Here is an 18,586-nt window from a genome sequence, read left to right on the forward strand (position 1 = left end):
TAATCGGAGCCCAGAAGATGTCTTCGTCTTCGGCTGAGGTTTCGGGACATTAATTTTTTATTCATAATGTCTGTTTAAAAACAAACGTCATTAGCAAGGTTGCCCTTTACAAGATATTACCTACATAAACTGTCGAAGTTACATTATTTTTATCATGACCGGGCTAGCATGAACAACACAGTAAAATAGTGCAATGATTTTATTTTCAAACTAATACCCAGTTCTCTTCACCAGTTAACGATTTTTGTTCAGATTCATCGATGTCGATAAAAAAGGGATACTCATGATGTACGTCTCTTTGCTGTCATGCAGGCCGAAGCTGTCATTTTGACATTAACTTGTTCCTATTTCAATTTGTCAATTTGTAATTTTTGTTGGCTGTGGTTGCACTTGCACGCACAGTACAAATCCGTACTTCCAATTTTTTATGCCCAATGTTTTAATTTCTTTTGTTGTATTAATTTTCTAACGTTTACAAGACTTATTTACATTATTCCAGTTTAGTGCAGCCTGTTCGTGTCAGTATTTCTTTAATCAAATTGCATTAAAATTAAGTGGGTATATTTTGACTGAACTTTTCTTTGTGACTTTGATCTAAACTCGTAACCAGTGAATAATAATTCTTTGTCGTCATATTTGAAAACAGTGGAATGATATTGTATTGTTGACAGAAACTTTATGGAAACCTTCACCAAGGTAATGTTCTTAACTTCTTATTCTTTTCTTCTTATTTTATAATAACTTCTAATGTTTTTAGCATGATTATGTTATATTTGCAATGAACTAAATAAAACTTTTCTTTGTAGGCTTTATAAATTCCAAGAAAGTTATATTTTATTTATTTTATTAGGCTTGTAATATAGGATAAATAACATAAATTATAAATGAGTTAAAAAGTTTCATTATTTAATATAAAATGGGTAAGAAAATAGTAAATAAATCAAAGTAAAACAATCATCTTATTCTTTTTGGATTGCTGTGTTTATTGAAGTTAAACTTAGCTGTAGCACATAGGTACTTTGTAACAGTTTATTCCCACAAAGAAGGAGTAGTAGTGAATTATGGTTGTATGTAGTTAAAAATAAGTAGTTGTAGTTAACATTGATATATGCCTCATTACATATTTTGTTAATTACAAACATGAATTGTATGTTTATTTAATCAAGCAACAAGTATAAAAACAGTTGAATGCAATCAAAGTCATTGACCTATTTGCTTTGATTTTCCTAACACAGATGTGGTAATTGTTATCATCGTTGAAATTATCGGTTTTTATTAAAGACTCTATATTTACTAGTAGAAGGAGCCTTATTAAGTGGCACAGGCAACGGACATTGATACTTTTAAACGGTAGAAACAAAGCCATTGTTGCTACACTTAATAAAAATGTGTGAAATGTTAACTGATTTTTTCTGTTGCTCAAAGATATATTTTTATGAGACAACCAACTTGTATTTTCTTAGATGTTTGATATTCTTGGAATAACAGAGGTATTGGCTGAGCCCTGTGGCATAAAATATTTAATGTTTTCTCTTAAAATTAAAAAAAAAAGACCAAGGTGGTAACCAGCACTGTAAAATTATGTATCTCTAAGGCTGTATTGTACCCTCTTACTGCAACTATAACATACATCAAAAGTATGTCAAACTCCATACAAAACACCTGTTATGGTTATAGTCACGTTAAAATAAGGTGGTGCAACTCAGCCTTACTCTGTGTAACTGGAATTAATACAAGCAACATCCAGCTTTTAAGCAATTTACTATCAACTAGGCCAGTCGTCATCATAGTCATGTATTGTTTTTAATTAATAAACAGAAAAGCATCAATTAATTACTTTGAGGCAGCACATGGTGTTTAACCCATCAACTCGTGTATTAACAATGGAGATAACAAGGAAACTCTCATTTAACTTGTAGAATCAGTTAATGTAAATAACTATAAATTAAACTGTGTCATGAACTTTACGGAAGCTCTGTTGAAAGATGTATCGTACATGGAAATCTCCATGTATGTTTTTCAGTTAATATCTGTTCAGTGTTGTTTAACACAAACTTGATATATTTGTCCTTTATTAATGGATTTGATCTCTAATTATTCACAACAAGAAAATACGAATTAGTCTGCTCTTATGCGATCAAGTTTGAACATAAAAATGAAATAATTTGAAATAATAAAGCCACATCAACTTCCACTCTGATGAAGCAGCTAGAACTTGTTGGAAGTTAATTTTGAATATTAAAAAATAGAAACAAAAGATGATGAATGATTACTCAAATGATTTTGAAACTGGAAATAAAAATTAACTAAGGCCCTTTTGAGGCAAGTAATTTGAAATAACTAAGAAAACAAAAGAAAAATCTGAAATATTTATAAGAAGATATTTTTTATTAGTTGAAGTAAATAAATCAACTTATTTTATTGAGCAAGGTTAATTCTTATGGCTAAAATTAATATCGAGACCTCATTGCTCATGCATGTAAATCCCTTCGCGTGGGCGTTAACGCCAATGATTACGTATACCAGTTTTTTGGGATGTCTCTTTATATTGTTTGTTATTGTTACTTTACTGGAAGATATGACTGAGAATTTATTATGTGACTTGAAACACGTACCTACGTACGACATATGTTTTTCGCAGAAATTACTTTTTGTATCTATAAAAGCGAAAGGTCACTGATTGAATGACTGATTCACTCACTCATCACGAAATCTCAGAAATTACAAGTGCCAAGTATTGAATTTTGCATGGGGGTTCCTTTTAGAACGTAGGTGCTCACTAAGACGGGATTTTACGAAACACCACCTCTAAGGGGGTAAAATGAGATTAAACCTTACTATGCTGATGAGACATTTAGAGATTAGGTAATTAATTACATTATTATTAGAAAATAAATTATTTTCGGCGTTAATTGAATGTTCACAGTTCAGTTCATATCCAAAATTAGTTGGCAACTGCGTTCAAAAATATCCATAGCGCATGGCCCGCCTGGCCTCGAAATCCGCTTTTTCTATGGAAAATAACACCATTATTTCCGATAAAACAATGCATGTTGTGCTTGCATACTAATACGATTTTTTGTCAACAGGACATTTACAAAAGGCACCTACTATTGAGTTAGTAGTAATTCATAGTGGTATTATTCGTAATGCCTTCATATCTCAAAACAACATTTTGATATTTTGTAATTTTGAATAGATTAAGATCAGTATTTATGTTACGAAATATATTCATGATGCGCACGATATCTCCTGATACTAAGTAAGTATACCTTATATCACCGCTTTATGTTTTACTTAAAATGTACTTGAAACTTATTACAGTTAGCTTTTAAAGCAAACTATACACTGTAAGGCCTGCGCTTGTAAACACAAACGTTACGAAGCTGTGACAAGTTGCATTAGAAAGTCCCCTACATACGAGTCCTAGATCGTCTGCCTTTAGCCCGTTTACGATGAATGCTAGCTCAATTACTGTATTTTAATTAGTACTAGCTTTTACACGCAATAAAAACTAACGCACACTCGCCAATCTTACATGATCCAATTGCAATTAACTAGATTAATTATTCGGATTTATTTATCAGTTTCATATCCTATTGTAGGCATATTATAGGTCACAATAATAGGTATGTAGCGTACCTAATTAGAACTCAAATATTATTTAAGCTCCGACAGTTAAATAAATTGGTGTCACATGGTTAAATTGGCGTTTTTAGAATCATTTTAGTGCCCATACCCAAGCACGCTCCGACCGAATGTTTGACTGTTGATTTATTTCCAAACAAACGGGCTATCTCATCAAGTATGTCGTCATGCTGGACTCGTACTTCAGTATCGATAGCAACCACTGATTTTCACGTGATTTGTACGGTCCACTCGTCAACAAAAGAGAATATGTTGTTTTTCTTTGATAAATTATTGTCGCAAATATTTACATAGTTGTTCATCGGCAAATCGATAAATGATTAAGTTTATCGAGGGGGTATTGCTGCCTTTGTCGAAAGACAAGCTGTTAAGAGGAGAGATAAGCCGAATGCCGAGAATACTATTTTAGTTTAAATGAATTTTTTTTACCTCTAGTTATAATTTGTAATATTATGTATAGTGAAATAAGTTAAAAAATTAACAGCAATAAAGGCTTATTTTATTTTATTTTATTTTATTATTGCTGGATTAAACTCTTTGAGATTTTAACGTATTAGCGAATTACTGATTAAGAGCGTGTTCCAAGACGCGGAACTGAAAATTTAGATTCTTGAAACGGTTGACCAAGGATAATTTATTTGGAAACGTGTCAACGGTTCTATTGTTAGATTTTAAATTCAAGGCTTCTTGCTCTATCAATAAAGTGCCTAGAATTTGGTAAAAGCCGAGAGTCGACAAAGCGTCTGTTCATCTGTTTACATTCCATTTGCATGAAAGTGCGCCACGAAGTGTGATTCCGTTGCTTTCTACTTCTTCTACTAGCTTTTGCCCGCGGCTTCGCCCGTGTGAAATTTTGTCCGTCACAGAAAAACTTTATCGCGAGGGTCACTGTTTTAAAAACCGATATAAAAACTATCCTATGACGTTTCCCGAGACTATCTATCTCTATGTATACCACTCTATATCAAAATCCGTTCAGTGGTTTAGGCGTGAAAGCATAACAGACAGACAGAGTAAGGATAAATAGTGGCATATTCCGGGGCCTAAGCACTTGAGTGCAGTTTTTTGCGCTCTGACATCAGCCAGGTGATCGGCCGCGGTTGTTGCCAGGCCAGTTTTTTTGTTCGCAAATCGCTGTTGCCTGATATACAAATTTTCCAGTGCGTCCTTTCAGTATTCGTTTCGTTGAAAAAAATCTACTTAACTTCGTACCTGTCTTCTTAAAAGTTTCCAAAGCTATTGTCCTGTCCCAGTAAAATATTAGATAGCATTTAGCAAAAGATTAAAAGATCACTAACAAAAGAGGAACCCACAAAACGATTAGTGCACTTAGTTCTCATTGTGTGACGATGTTTAATTATCTATTCTTTGTAAAAGCACGTCCTGTGTGCACGCATATTAATAACTCGACCTACTTAAATCAAATCAATAGATCTTCGATTTTGTGATAAGACAACAATGCCCACGTGACCGCTATCTACAACTCTACATCAGTAGCCGTAGCCAAAAAATACCTATCCACCTACATCCCGAGCGGAAATCTAATTTTGGACACTTCAGATGTTTAATTAAATTCAACGTTAACGTCTCTCATGAAATAGTGCACGCACATAATTACAACAACCGTTCGAATCGAATAAATAATTTTGTAACTTACATTGGTGTTTCACCATTGAAAATGGGTGTTATATTACACACATTTCAGGCCATAAAACAAACAAAAAAAAGAAAAACTGCATAATATCGTAAAATTACAAAAACCGACCGATTTTAGAAACATAAATAAATTCGTAATAAAAAAAGTTGAGTTCAGTGAAGTGATGAGAATTTATTGTAATCAGCTGTTTTGTAATAAGAATGCTGACTACTCGTAAAATATGATATCTAGATATATTAACTGCCAAAGGCTTCAGCCACTGTGATAAATAATTGTAATAACATCTTATTACTTCATCGTGAGTCACATGACATATTTATTGCCCCAAATTCCTTGCGTTATTAGAGCTTAGCCTTAGCTACAAGACCAAATAAAGTCTTAAGGCAGCTTTATTTGTTATAATAACCATCCAGCAGTTTTCATAAATAAATTTTTTAAGTCTTTTACAAGATCTATTCTGATCTTTTCATTATTTTATTTTTCTTCAGATTACTTCTCGAGTGGATAAGTAAGGTAATTCCCGATTGTTTGTCATGTCATTGAATCAATAATATGACGTTTATAAAGAGGTAGAGTTTCCCGATCAATAAATAACTCAAAATGATCTAAACAAACTGTCTTTATTTCGAAAAAAATTTAGAGTTACGATCGATGAGGCTTGTCTATTTCTCATTGAGTTGCCGTTAAGAATTTCTTCATTGAACAGGTAGGACTGATTTCGTAGTAATTTATAAACTACTGGATACTTAGGTAGCGTTTTAATCAATTTTTTTTTACAGTGAGTTCAACTGTCCAAAATACGTAAACCGTAATGACGTCTTTTGGAAAAATCTTATGTATTGTTTAATAATAAGTGCTACTTTAATTTAATATTTGTTTTAAAACATCCTATATTGAATAAATGCGTAATACTTATCACCTCAGATCTGCAGATAACAAAAGGCTAATCATTATCCTAGATACGAATTTATTGCATTATTACTTTAAGAGCGTTGTCACATTTTTCATGCAGAAATCGAGAATTTGGCAGATTTCGAAATGATTTTAGTCATATAATTTATTGTTATAGCTTCTTTTGACTTATATCATTGTAATTATCATACGTTTTTACGGAATGTCTATTGACAAAATCTCGTTCAAATTGGATTTTTGCCTACGAAAACAGCGAATTTCGAAAGCCCGATTTCCAGGTAACTCGCGAAGGCACAACTTTGAACTAATATTACAAGAAATTTATTTCTAAGTAAGAAGATAGAATGTATTTATTAGAATAAGCATACCCTGAAGAAGAAAGTGTATTGAGAAAATTTTGATGTTTAATTCATTAAAATGCATTTTTATCATGTCTAAGATAGTCAAAATTCGAGAAAATTACTGCAAGAAAACAGGTCACATCTCATAATCTAAAAGTCATTTGGCAACATAAACTACTTTATACTTAAGAAGAAACATAGTACTATTATTGTGTGAAAAAGAAAAAATATCTATCTTCAATCTTCAAATGAAAAATTAATTTGAAAATACTATAAAATCGGGTGCATCAAATGGCATAAATCAGTCGTGCTTTGGCACTCGTAGACGCCGGGTCTATGTCAGTTGACTGCCCACTGACGTATATGCGTCACGCGTGATTTTTTCGTAAATTGTAGTATGATTGAGTACTTTTGATCCGCAAGTATTTTTAATTTATTTGTTTAGGTAAATCGGACTTGTAATTTCTTTCTTTTCAAACTTTTTATTATTTTACTTACAGAATATGGGTAGAATAGATAAAAGATATTATTATGGTATCTGTTTGGTCAGGAAAAAATAAATGACTAATAAAAATTTTAACAGGGTGTCAAAACATTAGTCTATGCTATTGTGTTTCTACCAACATGAAATACACTCTTCCTTACTAATAAAAGTTGAATAGCGTCTGTATGGTCACACAACGTTTCGTCATGTTTTCCCGAAAGTTCAATTACTGACGACTGAATGAAAGAAATTGGTGCGTAACTATTCATCTGATATTAAACGTTTAGTAATAAAGGGGTAGGTCAGGTAAATGGCAAATCCACCAGCGGTCGCTCGATGACACTTAGACAAATAGTTTTATAAAACGTCAACTAAGTTGGTTAGGTATTTGTATTGTAGATACTTATACAAATGAACGTATAAAATGAGTTTATTTTTAAAAGTTTAGGTACAGGGTGGAAACGATAAGTGATTTCACTTGATTTTTAATTATACAAGATATCGAGAAACTGTTTACTGTTCCTGTAAGTGCTTCATGAGCTCTTTAAAACAATAACAATAAATAGGTCAAAGAATAAACTGGATCTATGCGAAAATTCAATGTTTCCGAATGTCATACTAAATGTATGCCGCCAGCCATACCTACCATATTAGAAGTGTTAATTTTTTAAATTTAAATTTTTAATTGAGTAATATACAATAATCAAACAACAAACTCGTAAATTGCATTCTTATTTAAATTATTTATGGAAAACATGATTTTAGGTTTAACTTGCTACAATATCATTTAGAGATACTAATTAATAAATACTAAATAAACAGATAAAGGGGACGGCATTAAGGCACTCAGAATTCTCAGAAACCATTGATTTCGTGTTTGTGTGTAACTGTATTAAATGTATGAAAGCTGGAAATATAGGTTTTTTGAATAGATTCAGTTCGTTCTTAAACATATTATTGATGCCGTTTGCTAGGTCTCATGAAGCACTTTTTCAGTAAGTAACCATTTGTTCGACATCTTGTATACCTACTATAAGAAATATTCGAGTGAGATCACTTATCGATTATTTTCGTCATCCTTATTTGTATTAAATTTAATTAAAATACACTAAGGCTGAGATGCACCACCTAACTTTGACCCTAACTGACAATAACCGGTGTTTTATGTTAGACAGATTTTTGACATCCAAAATTTTGATGTCAATGTTAAAGTAAGACGGTGCAACACGGCCTAACAAATGTATCGTAGACAGTACTTTTTATTTTCTTCATAAATCTTTCTTTTCTTTGTATAACTATCTACAAGCTTTTATTTTCTTTGACATCTGGAGTTGTGAAATCTTGCAACTTAAAATTTACTTACTTCCCGTTTTCCCATTGAGCTGAATTTTGCATGTCTACACAGGCATGCAAAATTTCGTTTCATTTCGCACTAAATAATTTTATTTACACGTGTTTTCATGCGATGGCCAAGTCAATATATTTATGTAAAACGTTAATGATTTCCTGGACTGGACTTGGTATTACATGGATCTCACAACTTTTTACCGTAGAACAACTGAGTAGTGAGACTTGGTTTTTTGACAAGTATTGTTTTTGATGGGTTTGTATTACAGAACGCATGTGTACCTAATGAGATAACTGTTTAAAAACACGATTAGATAAATTTTGCTCTATGGATAAAAATCTTAAAGTTACCTCTGATTTTTTAGCATTATACGACCGTGGTTTATAATAATAAATTCTATAAAATCACAATGATATCAGTATTTACCTCTTTGATTTCCTGACTTGTTTAGATTTACAAAAACTAAATATTTATTATTAACTTTTAGATAATAATTTGAATGGCGCTTACGATGTTTAGTTACGAGCTCTTTTATGGACGCAGATATTATAGATAACGTTTAAAAAATGGCACGCTCGTTTTCATACATTTCATTCTATTTATTTAACCTATCCATATTTATGTGCGGAAACGTCACAAAATCAGAATAAATTTTAATTTTCCATCCCGCATCATAAAAACTAAAAAGTCAAAAATAAAATTTAAATAGTTAATATTTTTCATAAACAAGCTGTAAAAAGAATAAAATAAAACATAAATTCTTTCAAACCCATCAACTTATTACTTTACTCAATTTAAAGATTAAAAACTTGTCGCGGGATTTACTAGTGTAAAAAATACATTAATTACGTAACTTGATTTTGCTAAAAGTCTGATCTGAGAAAAAATCAAATAGGTAAATTATACATTATTTCTTTATTATTATGTATGATGTACTGTCTTAGGTACGATACAACTACGGATTAAGATCGTTTAGTCGACGCAGCGTTGAAATTGTACAGATAAATGCAGTTTGCGCACTCACTACGCGACGTCAAGCAATAAAAACCTAAAATTCGAATACCAACTTTTTGCTACAACGCTCTTAAATTGGCACAACACAATGATCAGACTGAAGTAGGTCGGCATGACCTCATTATCTAATTCCTTATTCATTAATTGTTTCCATCTTTTCTTAATTACTGTCTGACCTTAAATTATTCCTAGTAACTTATAGACCGTTTTTTCAGCTCTACATTCTGGATTTTATATTTCGATAGCTATATTATGATTAAAAACTAAAATAACACAAAACTGTCAATAAACACAACAAATGGAATGGCATAATTTAACCAGTCTTGTCTCTACATAATATCCTTTTCTTGTTTGAAGTAATGGGATTTGCTGTAAATAAATAGGTACTTTGGATACTGAAAATCCCCTTATCATTTTCAATTTCATAGAAGGGACCAGCATGGTTATTCCCTAGCACCCATCTGTCACCGTCGTTCATGCCGGCATCTTACTTTGCGTGAGAGGGAAGGAAACATTCAAAACTTCAAATAAAGTTGGGAGTCTGTAGCCCTGCAGGCACTCCCATTGTCAGATATAGGACCAGCAGGGTTATTTCCTAGCGCCGATTACGTAGTCTCGGGTCTATCTGTCACTATTGCTCATGCTGGCATCTTGCTATGCGTGAGAGGGTAGGAAACATCGGAACTTCAAAATAAAGTTAAGAGTAGCTTTGCAGGCACTCAATGTCAGATATATAGGACCCTGGATTGGAAGCGTGTCGCAAGGTCGAGCGCGAGTGAAGTGGTGGACCGAGTCTAGTTCAGTGGATATTCTCTGATGTTGTCATCGTCACTCATGCGGAAATCTCTCTTTGCGTGAGAGGGATGAAACATTCGAAACTTCAAATAAAGTTTAGAGTAGCCCTGCAGACACTCAATGTCAGATATAGGAGCAGGCTTGGGAGCGTGTCGCAAGGTCAAGCGCGAGTGAAGTGGTGGACCGAGTCTATTTCAGTGGATTCTTCCTGGTGTTGTCACCGTCATCCATGCGGGCATCTCGCTTTGCATGAGAGGGAAAGAAACATCTGAAACTTCAAATAAAGTTGGGAGTAGCTCTGCAGGCACTCAATGTCAGATATAGGAGCAGGCTTGGTAGCGTGTCGCAAGGTCGAGCGCGAGTAAAGTGGTGGACCGAGTCTATTTCAGTGGATTCTCCCTGGTGTTGTCACCGTCATCCATGCGGGCATCTCGCTTTGCATGAGAGGGAAGGAAACATTCAAAACTTCAAATAAAGTTGGGAGTAGCCCTGCAGGCACTCAATGTCGGATATAGGAGCAGGCTTGGGAGCGTGTCGCAAGGTCGAGCGCGAGTGAAGTGGTGGACCGGTCTATTTTGGTCCGTTCCGTGCCAACTCGCTGATGAAATGCACTGTTTATAAAATCTATGTTTCGGTAAAAGTCCATGTTTATGTCAGCTGTATCAATAGCCTCACTGTGCTCTATTTATCGGGAACTAAAAACAAGAGGTGAATGACCAGCGAGTCGATTGGTCACGATTATGAAATGATCTATTCGAATGAGCGTGAGCTGAACGATGGTTTTAAACAATTCAGTGTCTGGGCACTTGAAAAACGCGTAATAATTACGTTCGGTAACGGATATTACCTCACCATTGATACGTGTTCTTTATTATAATGCGAACTACCTGAAAATTAAGATAATGCTATTTTCAGTGAGAGTACTAAGTACCTGTATTTCAGTGTGTTATTTTGAATATTAATCTATACTTATAATAAATCTGTAGAGAGGTCAATTCTGTACATGAAATATATTTTCAAAATAACTATTAGGGGGTGATTAGTGATCGATACTGATGCCAAAAATGCAATCAGTAAAATTTTTGTCTGTCTGTCTGTCTGTCTGTATGTTCCTTATAGAAACAAAAACTACTCGACGGATTTTAACGAAACTTGGTACAATTATTCTTCATACTCCTGGGCAGGTTATAGGATACTTAGGAATTCCCACGGGAACGGGCATTAGCGGGAAAATCCTTTTGTATGAAAAATCTAAACCGCTTAAGTTAGACGCTTGAAATTTGGCAAGCAGGTACCTTAGTAAACTTAAAGCTTAGTTATAACAGGATATTGCAAAATTCCTACGGGAACGGGAATTAGCGAGAAAAAACATTTGTATGAAAAAATCTAAGCCACGTAACATAGACGCTTGAAATTTGGCATGCAGGTACCTTAGTAAATTTAAAGCTTAGTTACAACAGGATATTGCAAAATTCTCACGGGAACGGGAGTTAGCGGGAAAAAACATTTGTATGAAAATATTTAAACCGCGTAAGTTAGACGCTTAAAATTTGGCATGTAGGTACCTTAGTAAACTTAAAGCTTAGTTACAACAGGATATTGCGAAATTCCAACGGGAACGGGAGTTAGCGGGAAAAAACATTTGTATGAAAAAATCTAAACCGCGTAAGATAGATGAAGGGGGTAAAATGGGATCCACGCGTACGAAGTCGCGGGCGGCCTCTAATGAATAATATTTTTAAACTGTTACTTTTGTATTTATAACCATTGCTATAGAAATTATTTTAAGGTAAAAGACTTGTTTCGTTATGGTAATTTTTTTCCGCAATGTTTCATAATCACTTTTGGATTTTCAATAAAACCTTTTCATCTGCTTACAAATGACCTTAATCGTAATGCACCTCGCGTTTTATAATGTAAAAACATTTTTAATGCTATGATTCGTTTAATTTTACAAAACATCTGGATAAAAATTTGGCCTAATGAACATTATGCTACAGCCATTCGTGTGAACGCGATAAATGTCATTAGCATTCGTAACGAAAAATAATGTAAACAGATTATTACGCAGCTGAGCGTTTTACGACCTATTTGAATAATGTGCTATAACAATGCCTTGCTTGCAAGGATATTGCCTATTTCATAACTCCTGAATACATGCGAAGGGCACTTAATATAGGGCAAGCATTAGGCATAACGAATGATTTAGTATTCGGCTGACCTAAGATGAAGCGCACGTGCCTAACAGGGTTGACTATCCATTAGAGATGAATGGGTCTCGCATACGAAGGCCGCGTTAGTTTCATACGTTGAACATCGGTGGCTAGACGTCGCGTAGTCACGTTACTAATCTAATTTGTGTCGCAGTCTTCACGTGTAGTTCCACCGTTATTTTATTATTAAACATTGTGAAATACTTGGAAGAAAACTCTATGTTGCTGAAGTGAGTGAACGGTGTGGTGTTTTTGGTTATTACCTCGAGTATGCGATTATAACCGGTTATTTGACAACCCTGTTTGCTAACACGTGGTGCCAGCATGGTCTGTATGGTACAACTTGCGTACAACCTACATGATGCTCTATCTCGTCTGCACAAAGCTCAGTTCATGTAGTGTTTGTTTTTAAAGTGAGCCGCGACCGGCCGGCAATCGAATCACATGTTGTCGTTACTGATAAAGCTATCCGTGTGAGCAAACTGTGTTTGTACCCGAAAGAATTTCGGCGTTGTTCTCTGAATATGAATTCGACTGCAAAATGACACATTCTCTTTTAACAGTTACATGAGCTTTAAGTGAAGAAGGAGATTTATATGAATTCCTTGAAGATAGTTATTGTTTGTCCAAAAAACTGGTTCTAGGAGTTAACAGCGCTTGTTTTGTTAGCTTGTAAGTTAGATGACATCAAAAATGCCAAGGTCTTTTTAATTCCACAAAATTTTCGATTTGATTTATAAATAGCTACAAATTAATTAATATCTAGAGACTCATAATGTTAGGCGAGCTTTTACATCTATAGATAGATAGAGTCATCACCGTAGTCCAGTGCTCTAGAGAAGTGAACTCTGACTCAAGGATTTGTACTTTTTTATTTTTTTTTTATTTAAAATAGGTACACAAACAGATCACTGTCAATTATACTCGTATAGCCATGAAATTAACAAAATATTAAATAACTAAACAGAGATCCAAAATCAGCGTACACAACATGCTTAGTATTAAATAAAGCTACTTATATTAAGACAAATGTAAATATACATAAAAATAGGGTAAACATTGGATAGGGTCGAGGACGATTATTTATTTTTAAAGATTTCTGTTACCAATCTCTTGTACCGGGGAAAACTGCTATTAAATATGTCAATGTCTCCACCACTGCGAACTACCTCGTTGTATGAGCGACACATTCTCACCATGGGATTGAAAAAGGAGGTGTTGTTTTTATATACCTGTAGGGAAAATATGTTTGGGTTACGGGATCTAAACCTGATGTTGAAATTTAGTGAAGACAGCAAGTCTGGAGCATCAATAGATGAGTGCACTATTTTGTGAACATGTCAGTTCTCAAATTGAACACACATAGTATAATAATCACTTGTATTCAGTTAATTCTCAGTTTGGTTAAGACACTGGGATGAGCCAGAGTCAGACGAAGTCCGAAAAACAATGTTTCAAGTTCTTCTGCTTATAAAAGAACAAGTTTAACTTAAATGACTATTAAAAATATCCTTTGTTTCAGACGGATAGGTGACAAAAGCTAAAATGACGGCGGAGAAGAGCAAAGGCCAGAAGACCAAGATGCCGCCAGCCACGAAGAAGGTAGCTCCGGACGGCGGCTGGGCGTGGATGGTCTGCCTCGGAGTTAGTTTAGTCAATGTAAGTAAATTAGAATATCAGAACTGACTGCCGATGGGGCAGCAAGGTTCTGGAGTGGAGGTGGACCGACGACCCCATAAAGGCGCTGGATGCTGGCCGCCACAAAGCGGCCATTGTGGAAATTTATGGGGGGAGGCCTATATTCAGCAGTGGACGTCCTATGACTGAAAGGATGATGATGGATGATGAAGTAAATTAGAATTAGAGTAAAGTAAGATTGCTACTGCAGAGCACAGGCCTTACCCCAACTGTGGGGTAATTTAAAACATACTCCTTCGCGCCCCAGCACACTCCAAATAAGGTTGTTTAGGCCATATTATTCCACCACGGCATATGCACGGAATATGGCCTACCACTGGGTAGAGACCCCTCTATACTTAGGAATCAGGTACATGGAAAGTCTTTCCTTTACCTTTCTGTTAGATTTTATCAAACTAACCCAAGGTTTCTGATTAGGCTTAGCGACAAATACCAAATTACCAAGTGATATTGAACGGGCGTTTAACGTGCCTTCAGAAACTCAGAAACATCGGATGCTTAACATTTTCACTAAATATGGTCGGAATTGTAATAAATAAAACCTATCTAATATTTCATTCTGAGATTTTTGAGTCAGTTTGTTTTTCAGTCAATAATTAAGAAGATTTCCGAAGTGGAAAAATTAAGAAATCATTCCGAATTACCGAATCGAATCTTCAAACGATCGTGCGTGCGATTTCGTACGGAATTTATTTTTACGTTGAAGATAACTCCAATGATATTTTATTTTAGGTTATTTTAGCCACTTTTTATTGATAAACATTCAGACGTAATAATATTTATTCACCGTGGATAAAGTCGCGGACAGTTTTATATTAAAAAGCATGGGAATTAATTTATTAACTGAGTCGCGATTGTCAAGGTTATACTCCGAATTGCGTTCCAAAACAAACAGTTCTCTTTAAAATCTCGTAAAAATAAACTAGATAGCTATTTTGTATAGATTGTGTACACTCTATTACAATTTAAAAGTTTATTGCAAAAAAAATCGTTTTATTTCGCATTAACAATTTATTATCGTTACAACAAATGAATGTAGGAAGTCGTAAAAACATAATGGTCTAATAGAGCCTCATTGTTGCTAACTTTGGTGATAACTGATGCACATCTGCAAAACGTGACTCGAAGGCTCATCTTATCGCTAGCCTTTCAATATTTATCTACAGAATACTTTGCCGGACTGTGGCTGATATGAGCGACAATTACTATTGCTAAACAAGTCACATGCTCTTGAATGAATGACACAATTACTACAAAGTACCGCGTTGTAATAGTACATTGTTCTCGTGTCCGTTTGCACGTAGCACTTACATTTTCATCTATCACTTTACTGTAATTCATCATTTCGTACCATTTCAGTCGTATGCGACATTATTTTCGTGGTTAATCGCGGAAAATATTACTGTTTTTACAACTTTTTTCAATGGTGTTTCATTGCTATTTTTATTATGATTAGTATACATCGTAAAGTTAATGTTCTTCCACTGTTTTCTTACTCTGCTATTCACTAAATTAAACCTAAAATGCTACAGAATACCATGACGTAAGATCTTTACGTCTAGCCCCAAGGAAGGTCAAGACCTTCCCGTGATTATCGTAGAACAGAAGGCACTGTAATTAATTTCCCATCTCTATTCTCTATCGAAATTAATGACACAATAATCTCCAAAGAGTTTTCAGTATCTATCTACGTTGTAGGTATTACATACTCTGGAATATGATCTTACTTTTTTGCTAGATCATAGATCTATCATTAATGTAGAGTTTTTAAATATAAAATATTTGTTACTGTATGGATTAAATTCGACCGCTCGAAAGAAAGTAAAATATTTACTTGCAACGCCAACCGGCCCGTTCCGCTTCTGTGAACACGCACAAAATGTAATTGGATATAAGTAACGCAGCACAATCACTGACTATAAAAAAGTGCTACGTAAATATGATCACTGTTGAATTATAGTGACGCTGACTGAGTTTTATACGCTGCATCTATAGCACTGGCCCACAGTCATTGTCAAAGCGGTAGTAGAGTTAGGCTGAGTTGCACCACCCAACTTTAACGGTAACTATGACGATAACCGGTGCTTTTTGTATGGAGTTTGACAGATTTTTGACGTTTTTCAAAGTTAAAGTAAGATGGTGCAACCCAGCCTTAGTAAAATGAGACTCGGCCGTGTTTAATTCCTATTCAAAATCCTAAATGCTGAATTTCTTGCGCTGCCTTTTTCAAAATTGGCCAAGATTTTTCCTGAACAGTGGTAGAGCTAAAATTACTTAGGGGCTTGTGTGTAAGTAACGCCGTCGGCGCTACACATTGGGAATAGAGCTCCAAGTCATAGTCTTGGATGGATCCAATACACTCTTGGCCTTACGTTTATGTTCAAAGACCGATCTACACATTGATCTATTAGATCCAAGACTATAACTTAGAGTCAATATACCCAAAGTGTGGCGCCGGCATTAGTCTACATTTAAAAATAAGTTTTTACGTGTTATTTGCAGTTTTCAACGCGGTCCCTCGAGCCGTCGTTCGGTCTCCTCTTCAAAGACTTGCTGGACGACTTGGGTGTCCACACCACCGGTGCCTCCGTGATCGCGAGTACGCTCGACTCCGTCGTCAACTTCTCTGGCTTCTTCGTGGGGCCCGTGATCAAGACCTTCTCATATAGGAAGGTCTGTTTCGTGGGCTCTACGATATGTGCGCTCGGATTGCTGTTCACGGCCCCAGCGAACAGCATGGGGCACATACTGGCGACTTATAGTACTTTAGGAGGTAAGCATAAACGATTCATTTTGTCAGTGTCGTGTGGTGTGCAATAAAGAGTACATTTGATGTACATTAAAGTACATTTCTTTCATAACATTGTATCTTGTCAGTGGAATATTTCTTGAGACAACGATGACACAATACGGAAATACCATTTGACAATTCCAAATGGAGAAATCCGTTTCTTCAAAATCAGCAACGAAAACAAGAACAGTGTTTTTTCGCGTAAATCTCTTCAACAATCTGTTACACAATAAGTACATTAACCTTTCCACATAATGTATTTTTGCGTGTAACAGACTTGTGTTCATTTGCGAAATCATATACCTTTGTGTACTTGATTTTAAATAATGTCGCAAGTACACTATGAGGGAAATTGTTCGAGAGGTATAGTGTAAAAACGCACTTCAGTTAGTTTTGCCGTGCGTCGCCCATACTTCGGTGAGCGGGCTCGCGCTTCGTCTCGGTTAATTTCCCGCATAGTGTACTCGCGCTATAATGTTCTTTAGTTGCTATGCGCTGTGACTTCTGAATCGATCCTATGGTCGATTACTGATTCACAAGTGTGTATGATGTGCAACTTCGTTGGCATGGAGTTTGGACTTTGTTCGATGACTGAGATTGATTTTAATACGTGAAGTTCATTCGAGTGCTCTTAAGACTTCATCAATGAAACGCATTCGATGCACTTCATCATGATTTGTTAATTTAAACGTTACATTCACACTGAATATGGTTACGATTTGGATAATGTTAACTGTGCTGTTTTTGGACTTTAAAAAAGCGATTATTATAATGTTTACATTTTTCAAAATTTGACGATATTGGGCGTGTCTTTGGATGGAAATTGTTAACTTAGGTAATTGTTGTGCAATCATTTAAAATTTCAACAACTAGCTAGGCTCATTATGTGAATGTAGATCATAATTATAAAATTATTAATTTACTATCAAGTAATTAAATTGATAACAATCATCGATTGTCCTATACTGTGAGATTAGAAAGCATGAAATCTAATTTACGTTTGAAATTTAATTTTGGCAATGACTTGATGTTTTAAATCCGCTTTTCGTTAGGTACCTACTATGGTTTCTTTTAGCAATTTGAAAACGGTATGAGTACAATTTGAGGATATTTTTGAACAGTAAATTACCTAGTTAACTACTGATAATGAGTTTTGTATTGATATTCAAATTGAAACCCACACTTAAAGTTTTTTAACTTCCTACTCATCAGTGTTTGATTGCTTGCCATTATTTTCATCATTTGCCTCATCGCCGGCACTTTTGTTTTTAGAATAATAAATTGTTCATGAGACTCGTTCTGAGAAATCTAGTTTCTGGGAATACAATTGAACAAACTTCATATTGTTTTTATGTATTTGTCTTTGAAATAAATGTAAGAATTCTTTTTGGTATTGACTTTTAGCGATGCTCAGCTAAGAAATTTTCCCTAATTTTCTACCTAACCAGCGTATGTACGAGTATACGTTAGTAATTGATGAAAATAAATGCAAGTTCTATTTTAAGGTCTTACACGTTGTAATGAGTTTTTGTTTATTTATTAAGTGGCCATATGTGCAAACGAGGTCACTGTCTGATGACTAACTAGTCCTTGTAAGTAATGTAAGATTACTTATCCTTTTCGGTTTGATAAACTGTTTTGCTAATTAGGTGACGTAGCGGATTACGAAATCAAGTATCTCAAAT

General features: G+C 34.7%; 1 protein-coding gene across 2 annotated transcripts in view; it reads left to right on the top strand.

The window, feature by feature from the left end:
- Positions 1-353: 353 nt before the first annotated feature.
- The window catches only part of LOC135073140 (uncharacterized), a 29,756-nt gene continuing 11,523 nt past the window's right edge, over positions 354-18,586 (top strand). The window contains exons 1-3 of one of the 2 annotated variants that reach the window (XM_063967181.1): positions 354-696; positions 13,935-14,071; positions 16,613-16,883. In XM_063967181.1, the coding sequence (XP_063823251.1) occupies positions 13,958-14,071; positions 16,613-16,883 (385 nt within the window). In that variant the 5' untranslated portion in view covers positions 354-696; positions 13,935-13,957. Of the gene's footprint in view, positions 697-12,522; positions 12,643-13,934; positions 14,072-16,612; positions 16,884-18,586 lie in introns of those variants that run through there. The other variant, XM_063967182.1, reaches the window with a different exon arrangement.

Source organism: Ostrinia nubilalis, chromosome 7 (assembly GCF_963855985.1).
Source record: "Ostrinia nubilalis chromosome 7, ilOstNubi1.1, whole genome shotgun sequence".
Taxonomy (NCBI): Eukaryota; Metazoa; Arthropoda; class Insecta; order Lepidoptera; family Crambidae; genus Ostrinia; species Ostrinia nubilalis.